Here is a 21,050-nt window from a genome sequence, read left to right as displayed (position 1 = left end):
ATTTATTTTCAATCACGACAATTTGTTTGTGTGATTGTTATGTTATGACAACAGAAAAATAGAGGATGACCATTCTGTTATTTAGAGCACGACTCTTTCTTTGAATTAGCATAGCAATTTTTATTTTCTCGACCATGCCAATTTTTTATTTGATACATTTTCGTCGAAAACCAGATTTTTATTCCGTTTTTAGACGATAGCAAGTTTATTAATTATATTTTGTGCATTTTTAAGAGCAAGGTCTTTTATATTATCTAGATCATGTGAATTTTGTTTTTAATGGCATGGCAATTTTTATTTCAGTCTGCTAAATCTCAGTCGACTAAGACTTGGTTAAGTTTCAGTCGGCGCTATACTCATGAGATCTTACATTGAGAACTATGTCAAACTTTCTTTTTAGTTCTTTTCTTTCTTTCTTACATGTTATATCACTTGACTCTTCGGTAAGTCTCACTACACCCTTTTTATTTATGTCCAACCATGGCACTTTTCTATGTGCGCTTTTTTTATGTTATGACAAAGAAAACATAGAGCATGGAAATTTATTTATATTAAGATCATGACAAATTAAATCTAAAAAAAGATCATGGCAAATTACATTCTAGATTTTGGTAATTTTTCTGCATGGCAATTTTAATATATTTTAAACTAGAAATATTCAGTGTGTGATTTTTATGTTATGATAGCAAAAAATATAGAGCATGGTAATTATTAAGAGCGTAGCATTTTTAGTTTTTTGCAGTGGAAGGAAAATTTTATTGTTTCGATACACACATTTGCCATGATTTGGTCTAGAGCATCATGGCCGCGAGCTGTGAACTTTTTTCTTGGATATACATATTAATTTGTTGCTCAACTTTGTGTTTTTTCCCTTCTTTTTGAATATCACGGGTAACTCAATTTTTTTAGTCCGCAGAATGTCACGGGTAACTCAATAGTGGTAATGTTATGGCCCCAAATATACTTTAGACTCTTGTATGCATTGGCACTGCTAATGCAGAGACTGAGGATAATAAAAGGTTGCACTTTCTTGGATTTGTTATAATAACTGGACGCTAGCCCGCCGAGTATAAAGCCATTGAGTTATACCATGAGTTTCAGAAGTACAGCATGCAACAATAGCTAGTCTCTGTAGTTAGTCGCTGCTGAAAATTACTGTCAATTTGCCTCGGGTCGTTTCAGTTCTCTCCCCCCTCTAAAAACAACTCGTCTTGGTTTCAAAAAAAAAAAAATCGTCTCAAATCAATTGTCTAAAGCTAACTTTTATTGATTCCTTCTAAAACATGGTATTAACATGTTCGTGAACCGTGGAACTCTTTACGACACCTGTAACGGTTTTATTCCGGGCTCCTCTCTAATACTAGTTATTAGCATTCAGTATGGGCGGATCGGCGTAAGGACCGGAGAGCCACCCTTTGGCGACGTGGCGGTACGTGGCCTCCGTGAAGTGAGTCCCGTCCCAGCTCACAAACGCCGAGGGATTCTTGCAGGCGGCCACCCCCGGTTGGCTGCACACGGCGCTGATGTTCCAGTTGTACTTCCCGCCACCTCCGCAGCAAGCCCGCAGAACGTCGCCGCCGGCCACTCCTGCATGCAGATCGGTCACAAAATCTCAGATAACTCAGTGGCCATGCACATGCAACCCATGCACGCAGAACTTCTTTTTCTTACGTACCGAACCGGCCAGGGTTTCGGAGGATGTCGATGATCGGGTTGTAGAAGTCAGCCTTGATGACCTTGGCATGCGTGTACTTGCGCCTCAGACCGTCGATCGCATCACGGAGCTGGGTGTTGTGGTACTTGGTCACGCGGTCGACGTCGCTTAGGCAGCCGAGCTGGTCGAACTCCTTCGCCTTGTTGAGCTTCACGCGGGTCGCCAGCAGGGACGGCGAGCACCCGATCGGCGGGATCCCCGGCAGGACCACGTAAGTTGCACCTCCTTTGATGAGCACCTGTTGCACCAAGGTAATTAAGTTGACTAGTTTAGCGCCGTGTCACAAAAATGGTGTGTTGTGTACCAAAAAACTGAAGCATAACTAAAGAAATTGCAAAATGTATTACATACATCGACGGCATTGGCAATATTTTGCACAACTTGAGGTACATAAGCCCTCACTTCGCCTTCAGACTTCCCCGCAGCCCATGCCAGGTTGTAGTCGTTCACTCCAAACTCCCCGACGACGAAGAGGGTTTTCTTGAAGCATTCACTTGGTCCTACGTATCAAGCAGTTTCTCGGTATGTGTGTAACAGCCAAGAATTAAGCACTGTAACGGCTAGACAAGGGAGCGTGTCGCAGACCTGCCGTCTTGCAAAACGATGGCTTGAGTTTCTCGAACCAGTCCAGCTGCACGTTCAGAGAACTGTTTAGAAGCTTGAAATTAACATATTTGTTCCTCTCGAAGAAGTCGGCGTTGAGCGACGTCGCGCCGCCGACAGCGAAGTTGACGCCCTTGGAGACGTCAGGGCTCTTTTGCAGGGAGGGTCGAAGAAGAGGGAGACCAAACTCCTCGGCTGGTACCAAACCAAAAGAACAAGGTACATGATCAGTTATTCAAATTCCATCTAATCAAATTTTGAGCAAAGTGTTCACTTGACTCAACGAATTATCTGATAGTTCAACTTACCGATGAAATCGATGGTGACTCTCCCGTCGCTGAAGCGGCCATTGGGGTGGCCAAAGAAGGTCTTGCCGTAAGGAGGCTTGTTATTGAACACAGGCACATCCGGAGTAGCCAAGATAAGCAGGTTGCCGGTGTCGATGTTGGAGTCGCCGAGGGCAAACAAGGAGGTGAACTTAACCCTGTCGGCGCTCACGCCTTGGAGACAGAAGAGGGCGAGAAGTGAGAAATACGAGGGTAAGCTCCATGGCTGCAAAAACGTGGATTGCTGAAGAAAATCAGAGGCGCCCGAGGGCTAATTATAGTAGACGCTGCCCTCTGCTGATATGGAGTTACCATGCGTTATTTTAGGAAACAGTCAATGGAGTTACCATGTTTTTCTTTTGGGAAACCAATGGAGTTACCATGTTAATTAAGGTGGGAGCTCCTAAACTGATACGGGCCAGGAGGTACTAATTGAATAAGATTGAGCAACGATTTTGCACTTATACTATACAAAGACAGTATAATTGCTGGCACAATATTTTGTACGCAATCACCGTGATTACATGACAAATATGGATTTTAGCTGCCAAATGAATCAGCACTTACTCTCTTTTTTTTGCACTACTACAAACACAATATAATTGCTGGCACAATATTTTGTACGCAATTGCCGTGATTACATGACAAATATGGAATTTAGCTGCCAAATGAATCAATACTTCTTCCGTTTTTATTTACTCTGCATATTAGAGTTGACTGAAGTCAAACTTTGTAAAATTTGACCAAATTTTTAGAAAAAAGTACAAACATTTTCTATAAAAAATCTATATGATGTGAAAGTACATTCAATAATAAATCTAATGGTATATGTTTGTTATTGTATATGTTAATATTTTTGTTTATAAATTTGGTCAAAGTTTACAAAGCTTGACTTTGACTAAAGCTAATACGCGGACTAAATAAAAACGAAGGGAGTACTTACTTAATAAAACAAAAATTATTGATTTACCAAAGATGACACTAGTCAATGTGTACGTGCAATGCACGTTAATTTGAAAATATATTAAGTGCATGCGGATATTAAGTAGAATATTATTTGTGTGTTATTATGTAATTAGCACTATAATTGGTATGAAATTAACTGCACGCTAAACGTATTGAGTGCTCGACATTGAAGCAGTCTAGGTCGTTGGATTGCCATGATTTAATGGGCGAGATTAATTGGATCTGCCTCTTTATGTCTTTTTATATTGGTATAGATGATTTCATTTGCTAAACCAGCAAGACGTGTGTGGTTTTCAATGAAAACCGGTGAAAGAAAACCAAAGGCGGGAGAAAAAAAGTTAAAACAGAGAGGACATACATAGTGTGGGTTGGACACTCTAGGTTACTATCAACCTAATAGCAACCTTTTCTGTTTGTAAGTATTGCACCAGGGCACATTTTACTTCTAATAGGTCATGAATTATAGATAAATAAAAGAATCATTCTGAGCGAGTACATAATAGTTGTCCATTTTTTTTAATCGGCTTTAGGGAAAGACCAAAGATCTTTCGCCAGAAAAATTCCGAAAGAGAAAGAACTCTCATTGATATCTTCATGCTCGGTCCGATTTTGTAGTATGTTTTGGCCAAAGAAAACCCCACTTCATGGCACGATTGCCAGAATCTTTTAAGGAATGTTGTTTTAGGGCATCTTTAAAGCAGACTCTCAAACCTCCCGCAAGTGTCCGGACAACCATTCAACGACGTCCCATATTAGTCCGCGGACCAATCCGGAAGTCGGTTTTTTGGCAAACCGGAAGCAACCCAAGGGACTTTGCGGGAGTCTGGACAACTAGCCACCACTAGTGCAGGCAGGTCCTATACAAACTGTTTGGTCCTATACAAACTGTTTTTACCCCCTGTTGGTGTCCTGAATTAGTGGGTGCTTGTCACGTTGGCCCTATGGAGATGGGTCAGGCCGAAGACTAACCGAAGATAGACAAGTGGACCATGCTAGCCCTCGCCTACACTTAAAGCATATTTTGAATAGTTTGCATGTTTATCCCTACATTGTAACCAACCATGTGTAAATCCTAGGTACCCCCGACGTCTATATAAGACGCGGGGTTTAGTCCATAGAGGCACGCATTCTCATTCGCAAGGTGTACAAAGCTTAGACACTCATACAATCTCGAGGTAGATCAATTTGTACTATATACCCCATCACAATCAATATATAAGAAGAAGGATGCAGGGCCCGAATCTGGGTAAAACATCGTGTCCCTACTTTCCTTGTTACCATCTATCTCTGATCATCAAGCTTCAGACCCCCTACCCAAGATCTGCCGGTTTTAGCACTGACATTGGTGGCCCATACAGGTCCCGTCAGGTGATCACGAGAGCTCGGTGGTAGGTCTTCGGATCGATGACAACATCGGCTGTGGGGATATCTTTTGTCCCCGACCCACTCTTCGCTTTAGGAAGCGGCGTACTATGCGCTGACCCCGTTGGCACCTCGGCCAGGTGGAGAGTCTCGCCCAAGCCAAGCCCTTCGATTTGGCAATCTGGAATATGCCGCGGATGCCCGTGGCAAGCTCGTCTTCTCGGGTTGGGTTTCTGATCAGCTCGAGGATTCTTCGCATGTCATTGCCCACGAACCAGATTCGATCTTGGAGCAGGCCCATGACGAGATCCACTCCCCGGACTTGGCCTCAAGGATCTGAACATTACCTCGCCAGCTTAGACATCAAGCCCCTCCGGTAAGGCTTCTGAGGCAGCGTTACACCGCACCCCAGCTGATCTACAGGTAAGCTCCCCCTACCGTTAAGAGATGGGCGAGGCCAAACTCTCTGTTGTAAACAAGATGTTAAGCAGAATCCAGAACCTTACGACGCGTTTGGTTTGCGCTCAGGTAACGTATTCGACTTGGGTATCGGGAAGCTTCGTCTTCAGACTATTTTTACCGAATACGAGATATGTTTGTTTCGAGCGTTCGGCTCCTGATTTTCTAATCACCTTCGGTCCCGCCGTTTTCCGCTTCGCGAGCGCATGTATCGGAAGACGCCGCTACCTAATACATCGTGGGCCTACCAAACGCCGGATTCTGTTTCAGAAAGCGCTGTAATCGGAAGTCGTGACATTTCCGTTGAACCAAACGCGTTGTTAGACTCTCGGACGACCAGACTTCGGTCTACGACAAGATCAAAGGAGAGTCCAAAGACACGAGAAAATTCATCGCACCCGCCACCCACGAAGTCGTTACTGTCAAATATAGAACTGACATATCGGACCACGCCTATGAAAACACACCAATTCAAACGAAGTTGCCAGCAATCCATCACAGGACGTGCTCCCGATCACCGCCGAGGAGACTCAAAGTCGAGCAGTTCCCTCCACCCAAGACGTTTGTATCTTGGACAATACAAGTGATGAGGAGGAACCCAATGATTATGATTATTATCCGGAGACCAAGGATGATTTAACCCTCAGATCCGATGACTTCGATGTCCCCGAGGAGCCGTTCACCGACCTTCGGCTACAGGCTTTCCACCGGCGGTTTATTAGTACCGCCAGAAGAATGAAACAGAAGTCCGAATAGCTTCAAGGTGAGCAGGATAGACTAAATGACAAATGGACCGAGGTCCTTATCGCTGAGCAGGAGTTCAAACAAAGGGGGATTTGCTCTCCTTAGTTAGCAGATTCTTCTTAGTTAGATTCGCAAAATACTTTATTAGGATCAGCTACTAGTTCTCGTCAATGAGCACCGCCAAGCGGTCTTCACTGGCGTGCTTCTCCTTGACCGTGGAGTCGACCTTAACGGAAGTTGCATCATCGGAGGAAGGCATAACCACGAAATCGATCGGTGCTAACACCTTTCATCACACAATGAAAAATAAGATAAGAATTAACAACAAAGATTAATTCTAAGCAAATTTACCAAGGTTGTTGTATATATGGTGGACACTCTCTCAAGGTATCACGTGATGAACTGGCCCAGATCGACCGTCAATGTCAAAAGTCAACTTTTTTCTCCAAGAAGAACTGTTACAAATCTCATCTCTCTTGTGGTTGTATATATGGTGGACACTCTCCTGTGTATTTTGACTTCAGTGATGGTCAAGTTGGGTGAGTCCATCGTGCATTGCATAGGTATTTCATAGGACAAACTCGCCCAGATTGACCGTCATCATCAAAACTTGATTTCTTTCCTCCAAGAACAAATCTCACCGACTTTCATGATGGTCGCTCTTTCTCTCCTCTTTCTGCTTTACCAAGATCTCAGAGAAAGAGCGACCCCCTACGAAAACTGAAGGAAATATGCCCTAGAAGCAATAATAAAGTTGTTATTTATATTTCCTTATATCATGATAAATGTTTATTATTCATGCTAGAATTGTATTAACTGAAAACTTAGTACATGTGTGGATACATAGACAAATATAGTGTTCCTAGTATGCATCTACTTGGCTAGCTCGTTAATCAAAGATGGTTAAGTTTCATAGCCATGGACATGTGTTGTCATTTGATGAACGGAATCACATCATTAGAGAATGATGTGATGGACAAGACCCATCCTTTAGCTTAGCATAATGATCGTTTAGTTTTTCTGCTATTGCTTTCTTCATGACTTATACATGTTCCTCAGACTATGAGACATTAGAGAATGATGTGATGGACAAGACCCATCCGTTAGCTTAGCATAATGATCGTTTAGTTTTTCTGCTATTGCTTTCTTCATGACTTATACATGTGTAACGCCCCGAGACCGTTGCGCCAGGTGTCTTCCAGTTATTCGCTGTTGTTGCCTTGTCATTCGTTTGCGTGTTGCATCCTTGTCATGTCATCTGCATTGCATCATCATGTTTTCAAAACTTGCATCCGTCCGGGTTCCCCAATTCCGTCCGTTGTCCGTTCTGAGCCCAGACACACTCGCACGCGCCCGCGGCACGTCCGAAATAGTATTTTATAAGTGGCCAGGAAATGTTCTCGGAATGGGTTGAAAGTTGGCATGTGGTGTTGTTATGTTGTAGGTAGGTCGCCTTCCAAGTTTCATCGCATTCGGAGTTAGTTTGATAGCCCAACGGATAAATATGGCGACATTATAGTCGGTCTAACGTCGGATGTTTTCGGTCTCCGAAAACAGTCGCCGGGCCTCTCCTCTTCTCTCTTCTCAGCCCATTGCCTTCTGCACTACCTCTCACCGCCAGGCCCTACCTAACATCTCTCATCAGCCCGCGACCCTCCTCGCGCGCGCACCCGAAAGCTGTCCCGGAACCGACCCGGGCAGTCGTCACCGTTGGATCCGGATCATCCCCAAACATCTACAAAACATCTCCGTTTTATTATTTGATCTCCCTAGCCTATTTATCCGGGACCATCCGATTAAGATCGGAGGGACCAAATGCCCTTAAACTTAGCCTTTTTGCTATATATAGATCAAACTCTATCCAAACCCTAAAATCTAGGAAGTTTGTCCTGCTGCCGCCGCCGCACTCATCTCCCAAATCCCCATCGGGATCCACCCCGATCCATCCCATCGCACCGCCGCAACCCCACCAAACTTCACTTGGCTTTCGTGCCCAGCCAATCCAGATCGAGAGGGGTTCGATCCCCAGCCTTCCCGTCCTCCTCCTTACCTCGTCGCTGGTGAGCGTCGTCGTCGGACCAAAACGGCCAGGCCAGTACCCCGCCGATGCCCCTCTAATCCCCTTCTCTCTTTGTTCCTCTCTCACATGTTCTCGTTTCTTGCTGCGAGGAGGAATCTCCATGGCCAACCGGAGCTGCGTCGCCGCGCCCGAGCTCTTCCGTCCACGCCAAGCCGTCGCCGTTCTTTCTCCGGTGCCCCATTCCCGTCGGATTTGCTCGAGCCCGCCACCACTGCGCCTCAAGCCTCTCCCGCCGGAGCCCCGCAGTCCTGCGCCGTCGCCTCCTCTGCATCGAGCGGGAGGACGACAAGCAGTGCTTTCCCTACAGCCGAGCTCCCCGTGACCTGAGGCTGTCGTCTTCGCCCGCGCTGCCACCATTGATTGGATCCGGCCGGAGCTGCTCATCCGCCTCACCTCCTGTCCTGGCTGCAAGCCACCGTCGCCCAGATCCTCCCCGAGCTCCAAGTTCTAGCGCCGCTGACACTACTGCATCTCCGCTGCAACCACCGTGGCGCTCGAACTCATGCAGCTTCGGGGCCAGCGCCGTCGCCTAGAGTTTCTCCGCCCGTAGTCCCCTTCGTCTCGTCCGCGTCGCTGGCGCCCCGCCAAGTCCTTCAAGCCACCGCCAAGTTCGCCGTCGTAGCTCTCCTGCATCGCCGCTGAACCTGCCACTGCTTCGCTCGAACAGGGAGGAGAACGCGTCTTCCTCTCCTGGCTCGGTTCGGCTGCACGTTGACCGGCCCAGCAACCGGCCTCTCTCCCGACTGGGCCTCAGCCCAAAGTGAGCAGCACCCTTTGTTTTTTTTTCCTCCTGTTGGGTCCAGCCAGTTTCGGCCCATGCTGTATTTTTTTCCCTGAACGATTTTCCTTTTTTTTCCAGAGAACCCAGTTTTACAGGAAACCCCCTAAACTTCATGCATTTAATAACTCTCAAAACGTGCATCCAAATTAAACAAACTTAATATGAAAGTTGCTTAGAATTTTGTGTAGTTTCATAATATGTCTTTTTCATCCATGTCTAAAATGTTTAAAATGATGTTTGTTTAAATTTGCTTAAATAACTTATTAAAATGATTTAATTCATAACTTAATAACCGTAGCTCGGTTTTTAATAAACTTTATATGTAAATGGGGTAGAAAAATGCCTAGTTTAACATGGTGTACTTGCTTTGCATGTTTAACAACTCTAAAATTGTGTTTAGGTCAGAACAGTACCAAACCTAATATTTGCATATGGGGTTTTGCCGGAGTTGTTGTTCGTTGTTTCCGGCCTCATTTGAACTTGCCTAGATAGGTAGTTTTGTTGTGCTTCACCCTTGCCATGTTAATCAACATTTAATATTGTTGGGTACATAAGCGAGATCAAACTAAATAACTTGAATGTGGTGTTTCGTCAATATGCAACTCGTTGCATATTGAGCTCCACTTGATTTGTAGGATTGCTTGTGCACTTTGCCATGCCATGTATCATTAAACCGGTCATGCATCATACTTGGTTGTGCATCATGCCATGTCTATGTGGTGGTTGTTTACTATGTTGTTTGCTCCTTTCCTCTTGTGCTTCTTCGGGTTAGTTTCGATAACGTCGCGTTTGTGAGGATTCGTTTGACTTCGTCCGTTTGTCTTCTTCATGGACTCGTTCTTCTTCCTTGCGGGATTTCAGGCAAGATGACCATACCCTCGAAATCACTTCTATCTTTGCTTGCTAGATGCTCGCTCTTTTGCTATGCCTATGCTACGATACCTACCACTTGCTTATCATGCCTCCCATATTGCCATGTCAAGCCTCTAACCCACCTTGTCCTAGCAAACAGTTGTTTGGCTATATTACCGCTTTGCTCAGGCCCTCTTATAGCGTTGTTAGTTGCATGTGAAGATTGGAGTTTGTTCCATGTTGGAACATGGATATTTTGTTGGGATATCACAATATCTCTTATTTAACTAATGCATCTATATACTTGGTAAAGGGTGGAAGGCTGGGCCTTATGCCTGGTGTTTTGTTCCACTCTTGCCGCCCTAGTTTCCATCATACCGGTGTTATGTTCCTTGATTTTGCGTTCCTTACACGGTTGGGTTATAATGGGAACCCCTTGATAGTTCTCCTTGAATAAAACTCCTCCAGCAATGCCCAACATTGGTTTTACCATTTTCCACCTAGCCTCTTTTTCCCTTGGGTTCCGCGGATTCAAGGGTCATTTTTATTTAAACCCCCCGGGCCAGTGCTCCTCTGAGTGTTGGTCCAAACTAGAGCCCTGTGCAGCGCCCCCTCGGGGAAACTCGAGGTTTGGTTTTAGTTGTATGGAGCGCTCATCTAAGTGTGCCTTGAGAACGAGATATGTGCAGCTCCTATCGGGATTTGTCGGCATATTCGGGCAGTGTTGCTGGACTTGTTTTACCATTGTCGAGGATGTCTTGTAACCGGGATGCCGAGTCTGATTGGATTGTCTTGGGAGAAGGAATATCCTTCGTTGACCGTGAGAGCTTGTGATGGGCTAAGTTGGGACACCCCTGCAGGGATTTGAACTTTCGAAAGCCATGCCCGCGGTTATGGGCAGATGGAAATTTGTTAATGTCCGGTTGTAGAAAACCTGAAACTTATCTTAATTAAAATGCATCAATCGCGTGTGTAACCATGATGGTCTCTTCTCGGCGGGGTCCGGGAGGTGAACACGGTGTTGGAGTAATGCTTGAACGTAGGTTGTTCTAGGATCACTTCTTGATCATACTTTCTCGACCGTGCTTTGCCTTCTCTTCTCGCTCTCATTTGCGTATGTTAGTCACCTAATATGCTACTCGCTTGCTGCAGCTCCCCCTCATACCTTTTACCCTACCTATAAGCTTAAATAGTCTTGATCACGAGGGTGTAAGATTGCTGAGTCCCCGTGACTCGCAGATTACTTCCAAAACTAGCTTGCAGGTGCCGATGATACCGTGCAGGTGACGCAGCCGAGCTCAAGGAGAAGCTCGATGAAGATCTCGTTCATTGTGTTGTTTTGTTTCAGTTGATCAGTAGTGGAGCCCAGTTGGGACGATCGGGGATCTGTGTAGCATTTGGGGTAGTCTTATTTTATTTTGGTTCCGTAGTCGGATCTTGTTTGTTTTCTGGATGTTGTAATGTTATATTCATGTATTGTGTGAAGTGGCGATTGTAAGCCAACTATGTATCTCCTTTCGTATTCATTACATGGGTTGTGTGAATATTACCTCACTTGCGACATTGCTTACAATGCGGTTATGCCTCTAAGTCATGCTTCGACACGTGGGAGATATAGCCGCATCATGGGTGTGACAACATGTTCCTCAGACTATGAGATTATGCGACTCCCAAATACCGGAGAAACACCTTGTGTGCTATCAAACGTCACAACGTAACTGGGTGATTATAAAGATGCTCCACAGGTGTCTCTGATGGTGTTTGTTGAGTTGGCATAGATCGAGATTAGGATTTGTCACTCCGAATGTCGGAGAGGTATCTCTGGGCCCTCTCGGTAAGGCTCATCACTATAAGACATGCAAGCAATGTGCCTAATGAGTTAGTTACGGGATGATGCATTATGGAACGAGTAAAGAGACTTGCCGATAACGAGATTGAACTAGGTATGATGATACCGATGATCGAATCTCAGGCAAGTAACATATCTATGACAAAGGGAACAATGTATGTTGTTATGTGGTTTGACCGATAAAGATCATCGTAGAATATGTAGGAGCCAATATGAGCATCCAGGTTCTGCTAATTGACCGGAGATATGTCTCAGTCATCTCTACACAGTTCTCGAACCCGTAGGGTCCGCACACTTAATGTTCGATGACGATTTGTATTATGAGTTTATGTGATTTGATGACCGAAGGTTGTTCGGAGTCCCGGATGAGATCACGGACATGACGAGGAGTCTCGAAATGGTCAAGACATAAAGAGATATATATTGGAATGCTATATTCGGACATCGGAATGGTTCTGAAGAAGTTCAGGTATTTTCCGGAGTACCAAGAGGTTACCGGAACCCCCCGGGGAGTTGATGGACCTTAGTGGGCCTTAGTGGGAAGGAGAGGCGGCAGCCAGGAGGTGGCGTGCGCCCTCCACCCCCAAGCCCAGTCGGAATTGGACAAGGGGTTGGGGGCACGGCCACCCTCTCCCTTGCTTCCCTCTTCTCCTTTACGTGGAAACCTACTAGGACTTGGAGTCCTAGTAGGATTCCCCTTCTCTCGGCGCGCCCTAGCCTGGCCGGCCGGGCTCCCCCTCCCTCCTTTATATACCCGGGCAGGGGGCACCCTAGAACACACAAGTTGATCTTTTAGCCATGTGCGGTGCCGCCCTCCACAGTTACACACCTCGATCATATCGTTGTAGTGCGTAGGCAAAGCCCTGTGTCGATAACTTTGCCGTACCTTCGGTACTTGGATCGGTTGGATCGCGAAGACGTTCGACTACATCAACCGTGTTACTAAACGCTTCCGCTTTCGGTCTACGAGGGTACGTAGACACACTCTCCCCTCTCGTTGCTATGCATCTCCTAGATAGATCTTGTGTGATCGTAGGTAAATTTTTTGTAATACTGCGTTCCCCAACAGTAGCATCCGAGCCAGGTCTATGCGTAGATGTTATATGCACGAGTAGAACACAATGAGTTGTGGGCGATAATAGTCATACTGCTTACCAGCATGTCTTACTTTGATTCAGCGGTATTATTGGATGAAGCGGCCCAGACCGACATTACATGACCGTGTTCATGAGACTGGTTCTACCGACGTGCTTCGCACACAGGTGGCTAGTGGGTGTCTGTTTCTCCAGCTTTAGTTGAATTGAGTTTGACTACACCTGGTCTTTGTTGAAGGTTAAAATAGCACACTTGACGACAAATCGTTGTGGTTTTGATGCGTATGTAAGAACGGTTCTTGCTAGAAGCCCGTAGTAGCCACGTAAAACTTGCAACAACAAAGTAGATGACGTCTAACTTGTTTTTGCAGGGCATGTTGTGATGTGATATGGTCAAGACGTGATGATATAAATTGTTATATGAGATGATCATGTTTTGTAACAGTTATCGGCAACTGGCAGGAGCCATATGGTTGTCGCTTTACTGTTTGAAATGCAATCGCCATGTAATTTCTTTACTTTATCACTAAGCGGTAGCGATAGTCGTAGAAGCAATAGTTGGCGAGACGGCAAACGATGCTACGATGGAGATCAAGGTGTCAAGCCGGTGACGATGGTGATCATGGCAGTGCTTTGGAGATGGAGATCAAAGGCACAAGATGATGATGGCCATATCATATCACTTATTTTGATTGCATGTGAGGTTTATCCTTTATGCACCTTATTTTGCTTAGTACGGCGGTAGCATTATAAGATGATCTCTCACTGAATTTCAAGATATAAGTGTTCTCCCTAAGTATGCACCGTTGCTATAGTTCGTCCTGCCGAGACACCACGTGATCATCGGGTGTGATAAGCTCTACGTTCACATACAACGGGTGCAAACCAGTTTTGCACACGCAGAATACTCGGGTTAAACTTGACGAGCCTAGCATATGCAGATATGGCCTCGGAACACTGAGACCGAAAGGTCGAGCGTGAATCATATAGTAGATATGATCAACATAGTGATGTTCACCATTGAAAACTACTCCATCTCACATGATGATCGGACATGGTTTAGTTGATATGGATGACGTGATCACTTAGATGATTACAGGGATGTCTATATAAGTGGGAGTTATTAAGTAATATGATTAATTGAACTTTAATTTATCATGAACTTAGTACCTGATAGTATTATGCATATCTATGCTGTTGTAGATAAATGGCCTGTGTTACTGTTCCATTGAATTTTAATGTGTTCCTAGAGAAAGCTAAGTTGAAAGATGATGGTAGAAACTACACGGACTGGGTCCATAACTTGAGGATTATCCTCATTACTGCACAACAAAATTACATCCTGGAAGCACCGCTAGGTGCTAGGCCTGCTGCTGATGACTACTCGATAGTTCAGTGTGCCATGCTTTATGGCTTAGAATTGGGACTTCAAGGACGTTTTGAATGTCATGGATCATATGAGATGTTCCAGGAGTTGAAGTTAATATTTCAAACAAATGCCCGGATTGAGAGATATGAAGTCTCCAATAAGTTCTACAGCTGCAAAATGGAGGAGAATAGTTCTGTCAGTGAACATATACTCAGAATGTCTAGGTACCACGACCACTTGACTCAACTAGGAGTTAATATTCCTGATGATAGTGTCACTGAAAGAGTTCTTCAATCACTGCCACCAAGCTATAAGAGCTTCGTGATGAACTATAATATGCAAGGGATGGATAAGGCAATTCCTGAGCTCTTGGCAATGCTAAAGGCTGCAGAGGTAGAAATCAAGAAGGAGCATCAAGTGTTGATGGTTAACAAGACCATTAGTTTCAAGAAGAATGGCAAAGGGAAGAAGGGGAACTTCAAGAAGAATGGCAAGCAAGTTGCTGCTCAAGTGAAGAAGCCCAAGTCTGGACCTAAGCCTGAGACTAAGTGCTTCTACTGCAAAGGGACTGGTCACTGGAAGCGGAACTGCCTGAAGTATTTGGCAGATAAGAAGGATGGCAAAGTGAAAGATATATTTGATATACATGTTATTAATGTGTACCTTACTAATGCTCGCAGTAGCGCCTTGGTATTTGATACTAGTTATGTTGCTCATATTTGCAACTTTAAACAAGGGCTATGGATTAAGCGAAGATTGGATGCGCATGGGAAATGGTTCCAAAGTCGATGTGATCGCGGTCGGCACGCTACCTCTACATCTACCTTCGGGATTAGTTTTAGACCTGAATAATTGTTATTTGGTGTTAGCGTTAAGCATGAACATTATATCTGGATCTTGTTTGATGCGAGACGGTTATTCATTTAAATCAGAGAATAATTGTTGTTCTATTTATATGAGTAATATCTTTTATGGTCATGCACCCTTTATGAGTGGTCTATTTTTATTGAATCTCGATAGTAGTGATACACATATTCATAGTATTGAAGCCAAAAGATATAAGTTTAATAATGATAGTGCAACTTATTTGTGGCACTGCTGTTTAGGTCATATTGGTGTAAAGCGCATGAAGAAACTCCATGCTGATGGGCTTTTGGAATCACTTGATTATGAATCACTTGATGCTTGTGAACCATGCCTCATGGGCAAGATGACTAAGACTCTGTTCTCGGAACAATGGAGCGAGCAATAGACTTATTTGAAATAATACATACTAATGTATGCGGTTCGATGAGTGTTGATGCTTGCGGCGGGTATCATTATTTTCTAACCTTCACAGATGATTTGAGCAGATATGGGTATATCTACTTGATGAAACATAAGTCTGAAACATTTGAAAAGTTCAAAGAATTTCAGAGTGAAGTGGAAAATCATTGTAACAAGAAAATTAAGTTTGTATGATCTGATCGTGGAGGTGAATATTTGAGTTATGAGTTTGGTCTTCATTTGAAACAATGTGGAATAGTTTCACAGCTTATGCCACCTGGAACACCACAGCGTAATGGCGTGTCTGAACGTCGTAATCGTACTTTATTAGATATGGTATGATCTATGATGTCTCTTACTGATTTACCGCTATCATTTTGGGGTTATGCTTTAGAGACGGCTGCATTCACGTTAAATAGGGCACCATCGAAATCCGTTGAGACGACACCATATGAACTGTGGTTTGGCAAGAAAGCCAAGTTGTCGTTTCTTAAAGTTTGGGGCTGTGATGTTTATGTGAAAAAGATTTAACCTGATAAGCTCGAACCCAAATCGGAGAAATGTGTCTTCATAGGATACCCAAAGGAGACTGCTGGGTACACCTTCTATCACATATCCGAAGGCAAGATATTCGTTGCTAAGAATGGATCCTTTCTAGAGAAGGAGTTTCTCTCGAAAGAAGTGAGTGGGAGGAAAGTAGAACTTGATGAGGTAATTGTACCTTGTCCCTTACTGGAAAGTAGTTCATCATAGAAATCAGTTCCAGTGATTCCTACACCAATAGTGAGGAAGCTAATGATGATGATCATGAAACTTCTGATCAAGTTACTACCAAACAACGTAGGTCAACTAGAGCAAGATCCGCACCAGAGTGGTACGGTAATCCTGTTCTAGAGGTCATGTTATTTGACCATGACGAACCTACGAACTATGAGGAAGCGATGATGAGCCCAGATTCCACAAAATGGCTTGAGGCCATGAAATCTGAGATGGGATCCATGTATGAGAACAAAGTGTGGACTTTGGTTGACTTGCCCGATGATCGGCAAGCCATAAAGAATAAATGGATCTTCAAGAAGAAGACTGACCCTGACGGTAATGTTACTGTCTACATAGCTCGACTTGTTGCGAAAGGTTTTCGACAAGTTCAAGGAGTTGACTACGATGAGACCTTCTCACCCGTAGCGATGCGTAAGTCTGTCTAAATCATGTTAGCAATTGCCGCATTTTATGATTATGAAATTTGGCAAATGGATGTAAAAACTTCATTCCTTAATGGATATCTTAAAGAAGAGTTGTATATGATGCAACCAAAAGGTATTGTCGATCCAAAAGGTGCTAACAAAGTGTGCAAGCTCCAGCGACCCATTTATGGACTGGTGCAAGCCTCTCGGAGTTGGGATATACGCTTTGATAGTGTGATCAAAGCATATGGTTTTATACAGACTTTTGGAGAAGCCTGTATTTACAAGAAAGTGAGTGGGAGCTCTGTAGCATTTCTGATATTATGAAATTTGGCAAATGGATGACATATTGTTGATCGGAAATGACACTGAATTTCTGAATAGCATAAAAGGATACTTGAATAAGAATTTTGCAACGAAAGACCTCGGTGAAGTTGCTTATATATTGGGCATCAAGATCTTTAGAGATAGATCAAGATGCTTAATTGGACTTTCACAAATCACATACCTTGATAAAGTTTTGAAGAAGTTCAAAATGGATTAGTCAAAGAAAGGGTTCTTGCTTGTGTTGCAAGGTGTGAAGTTGAGTCAAACTCAATGCCCGACCGCTGCAGAAGATAGAGAGGAAATGAAAGTCATTCCCTATGCCTCAGCCATAGGTTCTATCATGTATGCAATGCTGTGTACCAGACCTAATGTGTGCCTTGCTATTAGTTTAGCAGGGGGGTACCAAAGTAATCCAGGAGTGGATCATTGGACAGTGGTCAAGAAATTCCTGAAATACCTGAAAAAGACTAAGGATATTTTTATCATTTATGGAGGTGATAAAGAGCTCGTCGTAAATGGTTACGTCGATGCAAGCTTTGACACTGATCCGGATGACTCTAAGTCACAAACCGGATATGTATTTTTATTGAATGGTGGAGCTGTCAGTTGGTGCAGTTGTAAGCACAGCGTCATGGCGGGATCTACGTGTGAAGCGGAGTACATAGCTGCTACCTCTTGAGCATGCGTTGGTTTTCCATTGAAGAGGAAAGGTTGATGCAACAAAGTAGCGTAAGTATTTCCCTCAGTTTTTTAGAACCAAGGTATCTATCCAGTAGGAGACAACGCACAAGTCACCTATGTGATAGCCTGGCTTATTAGGGATGATAGACTACTCATATCAATAAGGAATTCCTTCTTTTCCGGGAGCCCATTTGGACAGAACTCCAAATTTAAGCGTGCTCAGCCTGGAGTAGTGTCGGGATGGGTCACCGACCGGGAAGTTGCTCCCGGGTGCGCATGAGTGAGGACAAAGTGCGCAGAAAAGACTAGTATTGATCTGTGGGGCCAGTCTAGATCCCACCAGGAGTAACGACCACCGGCGGGTGTGTCCGGGGCGTTACAAGTTGGTATCAGTGCTGACCCTCATGGTTACACGGATGGTTGCGGACAGGTGTGTGGTCATGTTGTTCATGATGTTTGTGACCCGTCGTGGCACACGGCATGGCACATGTACTGGACTGGAAGCACAGACGTATGTGCCAAGAGGGAACGTTCCTGTGGCCCAACGAGGACATCGATTCCTCTGAGTGGGGATGTATGTGATAGCCTGGCTTATTAGGGATGATAGACTACTCATATCAATAAGGAATTCCTTCTTTTCCGGGAGCCCATTCGGACAGAACTCCAAAGTTAAGCGTGCTCAGCTTGGAGTAGTGTCGGGATGGGTGACCGACCGGGAAGTTGCTCCCGGGTGCGCATGAGTGAGGACAAAGTGCGCAGAAAAGACTAGTATTGATCTGTGAGGCCAGTCTAGATCCCGCCAGGAGTAACGACCACCGGCGGATGTGTCCAGGGCGTTACAACCTAGTACCTGCACAAACAATCAGGAACCTTGCAACCAACGCGATAAAGGGGTTGTCAATCCTTTCATGGTCACTCGCAAAAGTGAGATCTGATAAAGATAGTAAAGTAAATATTTTTGGTATTTTTGTTGTATAGATTGGAAAGTAAAGATTGCAAAATAGTAAACGAGATGCGATGTAAATAAAAGAGATGCAATATAATAAGAAAGAGACCCGGGGGCCATAGGTTTCACTAGTGGCTTCTCTCAAGATAGCATGTATTACGGTGGGTGAACAAATTATTGCCGAGCAATTGATAGAAAAGCGCATAGTTATGAGAATATCTAGGGAATGATCATGAATATAGGCATCATGTCCATGTCAAGTAGATCGAAATGATTCTGCATCTACTACTGTTACTCCACACATTGACCGCTATCCAGCATGCATCTAGAGTACTCCCTCCATTTTTGTATACAAGGCCACTATCTCAGATTACATGTACCTAGGTAGAATTTAATGTGTGCTTTGCCATCCAACTCTTCTTTTCGTTTACCGTGAACATTAACACCCCGCATGCAATCCTTCAGGTGGCGAACAACAATTTTTAATCCCGCGCACAACTCTCTCTCTCTCTCTCTCTCTCTCCCGCCGCTTTCACTCGTTGCATGCAGCCATGCAGAGCATGCATTGGACGTCCGAAAAACGGGCTGCAAATACTTGCCCGCGCCATCTTTTGCTCGTCCGCGCCATTTTTTTTGCATATTCTCGCCCGCGCCATCTTTTTCTCGTCCGCGCCATCTTTTCCAAAGGTTCGCGGGCGCCAAACACTGACCTGTTTTACCATTCAGATTCAACTTTTTTGTACTCCATTATCACACTTAGTCGTCACACTTAAACAAGAGTAGCAATGTTCATAAATCCACAAGACTAAAACATGACTCATAACTTGAACAACGCAAGATTAAAGGAAGAGTAGCACAGTTCATAATCCAACAATGGAATCATACTTCAAACTTGACAACACAATGATCGAAGACATGAAAGAGGAGACTACTTCTCATCTAGGAGCTCAATATCAATGGAATCCGGCACTACCGTATCCGGGTCAAATGTATCAGGTGCATACTCACCTCGCCGGTCTTAGTTTTCGGAGTCCGGAATATGTACCACTTGGGGTGGATACATCTCTGTTACGTCGTCAACGAAGACACCTTCTTCCTCCTCATAGTTATCAAGGTCGTCTTCCATGCCAACGAGGTCTCCGGTCAGCAGAACCTGTGCATGTTCGGTCCCCTTCTCTACGTCAAGCCACCTTCCTAATGCACTCAGAGATCGCATGCTCCATGGTGGCATCTTCTCCGACAACTGTACATCGACGGCGCCTAGCTGCTGGTCTTCTGTCTCTGCGTCAGAGTCGATAAGGCCGGTGATGAAGTCAAACTCGTCGTGGTGGACGGCGGCTATGGCTGCCATGTCATTGCCTACAGCCCGGCCGTCTCCGACGCTTGAAACAAAGCTGCGACTGCCGCTTGCAGCCCAGCCGTCGACCCCGCTTGAAATGTAGCCGCCGTCGCCTGCAGCTTCCTGTCCTCCGCCGCTTGAAACAGAGCCGCCGTGGCCTGCAGCCCAGTGCCCGCTGCTGCTTGAAACCGAGCGGCAGCCTGCGTGTGACTTGCTGCCATCGCCACTTGTAGCCCAGCCTCCGCTGCCACTGCCTCCACTAGCCATAGGAGAAGAGAAGAAGATGGAATGGACGAGGAAGGAAGAAGGAGAAGAGCGGATGCAAGCAATGAATAGGAGATGAGCGAACGTCTAGCAGAAAGTAGCTAGTGTCATTATCACAGCATGCATGCACGCATTAAACTGGTTTGCTTATATGAGGAAGGATCATTAATTCTTGCCTCGTTTTGTGTTGGTGGCCTTGTATAGATGCAATATGTATTTTTGATAGTGGCCTTGTACACAAAAATGGAGGGAGTATTAAGTTCATAAGAACAGAGTAACGCTTTAAACAAGATGACATGATGTAGAGGGATAAACTCAAGCAATATGATATAAACCCCATCTTTTTATCCTCGATGGCAACAATACAATACGTGCCTTGCTGCCCCTACTGTCACTGGGAAAGGACACCGCAAAATTGAACCCAAAGCTAAGCACTTCTCCCATTGCAAGAAAGATCAATCTAGTAGGCCAAACTAAAGCGATAATTCGAAGAGATTTGCAAAGACATCAAATCATGCATATAAGAATTCAGAGAAGAACCAAATAATATTCATAGATAATATTGTTCATAAACTCACAATTCATTGGATCTCGGCAAACACACCGCAAAAGAGTATTACATTGAATAGATCTCCAAGAACATTAAGGAGAACTTTGTATTGAGAATCAAAGAGAGAGAAGAAGCCATCTAGCTAATAACTATGGACCTAGAGGTCTGTGGTAAACTACTCACGCTTCATTAGAGAGGCTATGGTGTTGATGTAGAAGCCCTCCATGATCGATTGCCCCTCCGGCAGATCACCGGAAAGGCCCCAAGATGGGATCTCACGGGTACAGAAGGTTG

The 21,050-nt window shown here is 44.6% G+C and overlaps 1 protein-coding gene across 1 annotated transcript; it reads right to left on the bottom strand.

Moving 5' to 3' along the window:
* Window positions 1-1,360: 1,360 nt before the first annotated feature.
* Window positions 1,361-20,209, bottom strand: LOC125507071 (GDSL esterase/lipase At5g45910-like). Its single transcript, XM_048671760.1, has 6 exons — window positions 19,649-20,209; window positions 2,626-2,869; window positions 2,300-2,512; window positions 2,066-2,214; window positions 1,676-1,952; window positions 1,361-1,587 (listed from the first exon to the last, which is right to left on the bottom strand). The coding sequence occupies exons 1-6, from the start codon at window positions 20,207-20,209 to the stop codon at window positions 1,361-1,363; spliced, it is 1,671 nt and encodes a 556-aa protein (XP_048527717.1).
* Window positions 20,210-21,050: the final 841 nt, after the last annotated feature.

The sequence above is a fragment of the Triticum urartu genome, chromosome 5 (genome assembly GCF_003073215.2).
Source record: "Triticum urartu cultivar G1812 chromosome 5, Tu2.1, whole genome shotgun sequence".
NCBI lineage: Eukaryota > Viridiplantae > Streptophyta > Magnoliopsida > Poales > Poaceae > Triticum > Triticum urartu.
Note: the sequence above shows the minus strand (reverse complement) of the source record. Positions and strands in the feature narration are given on the sequence as shown.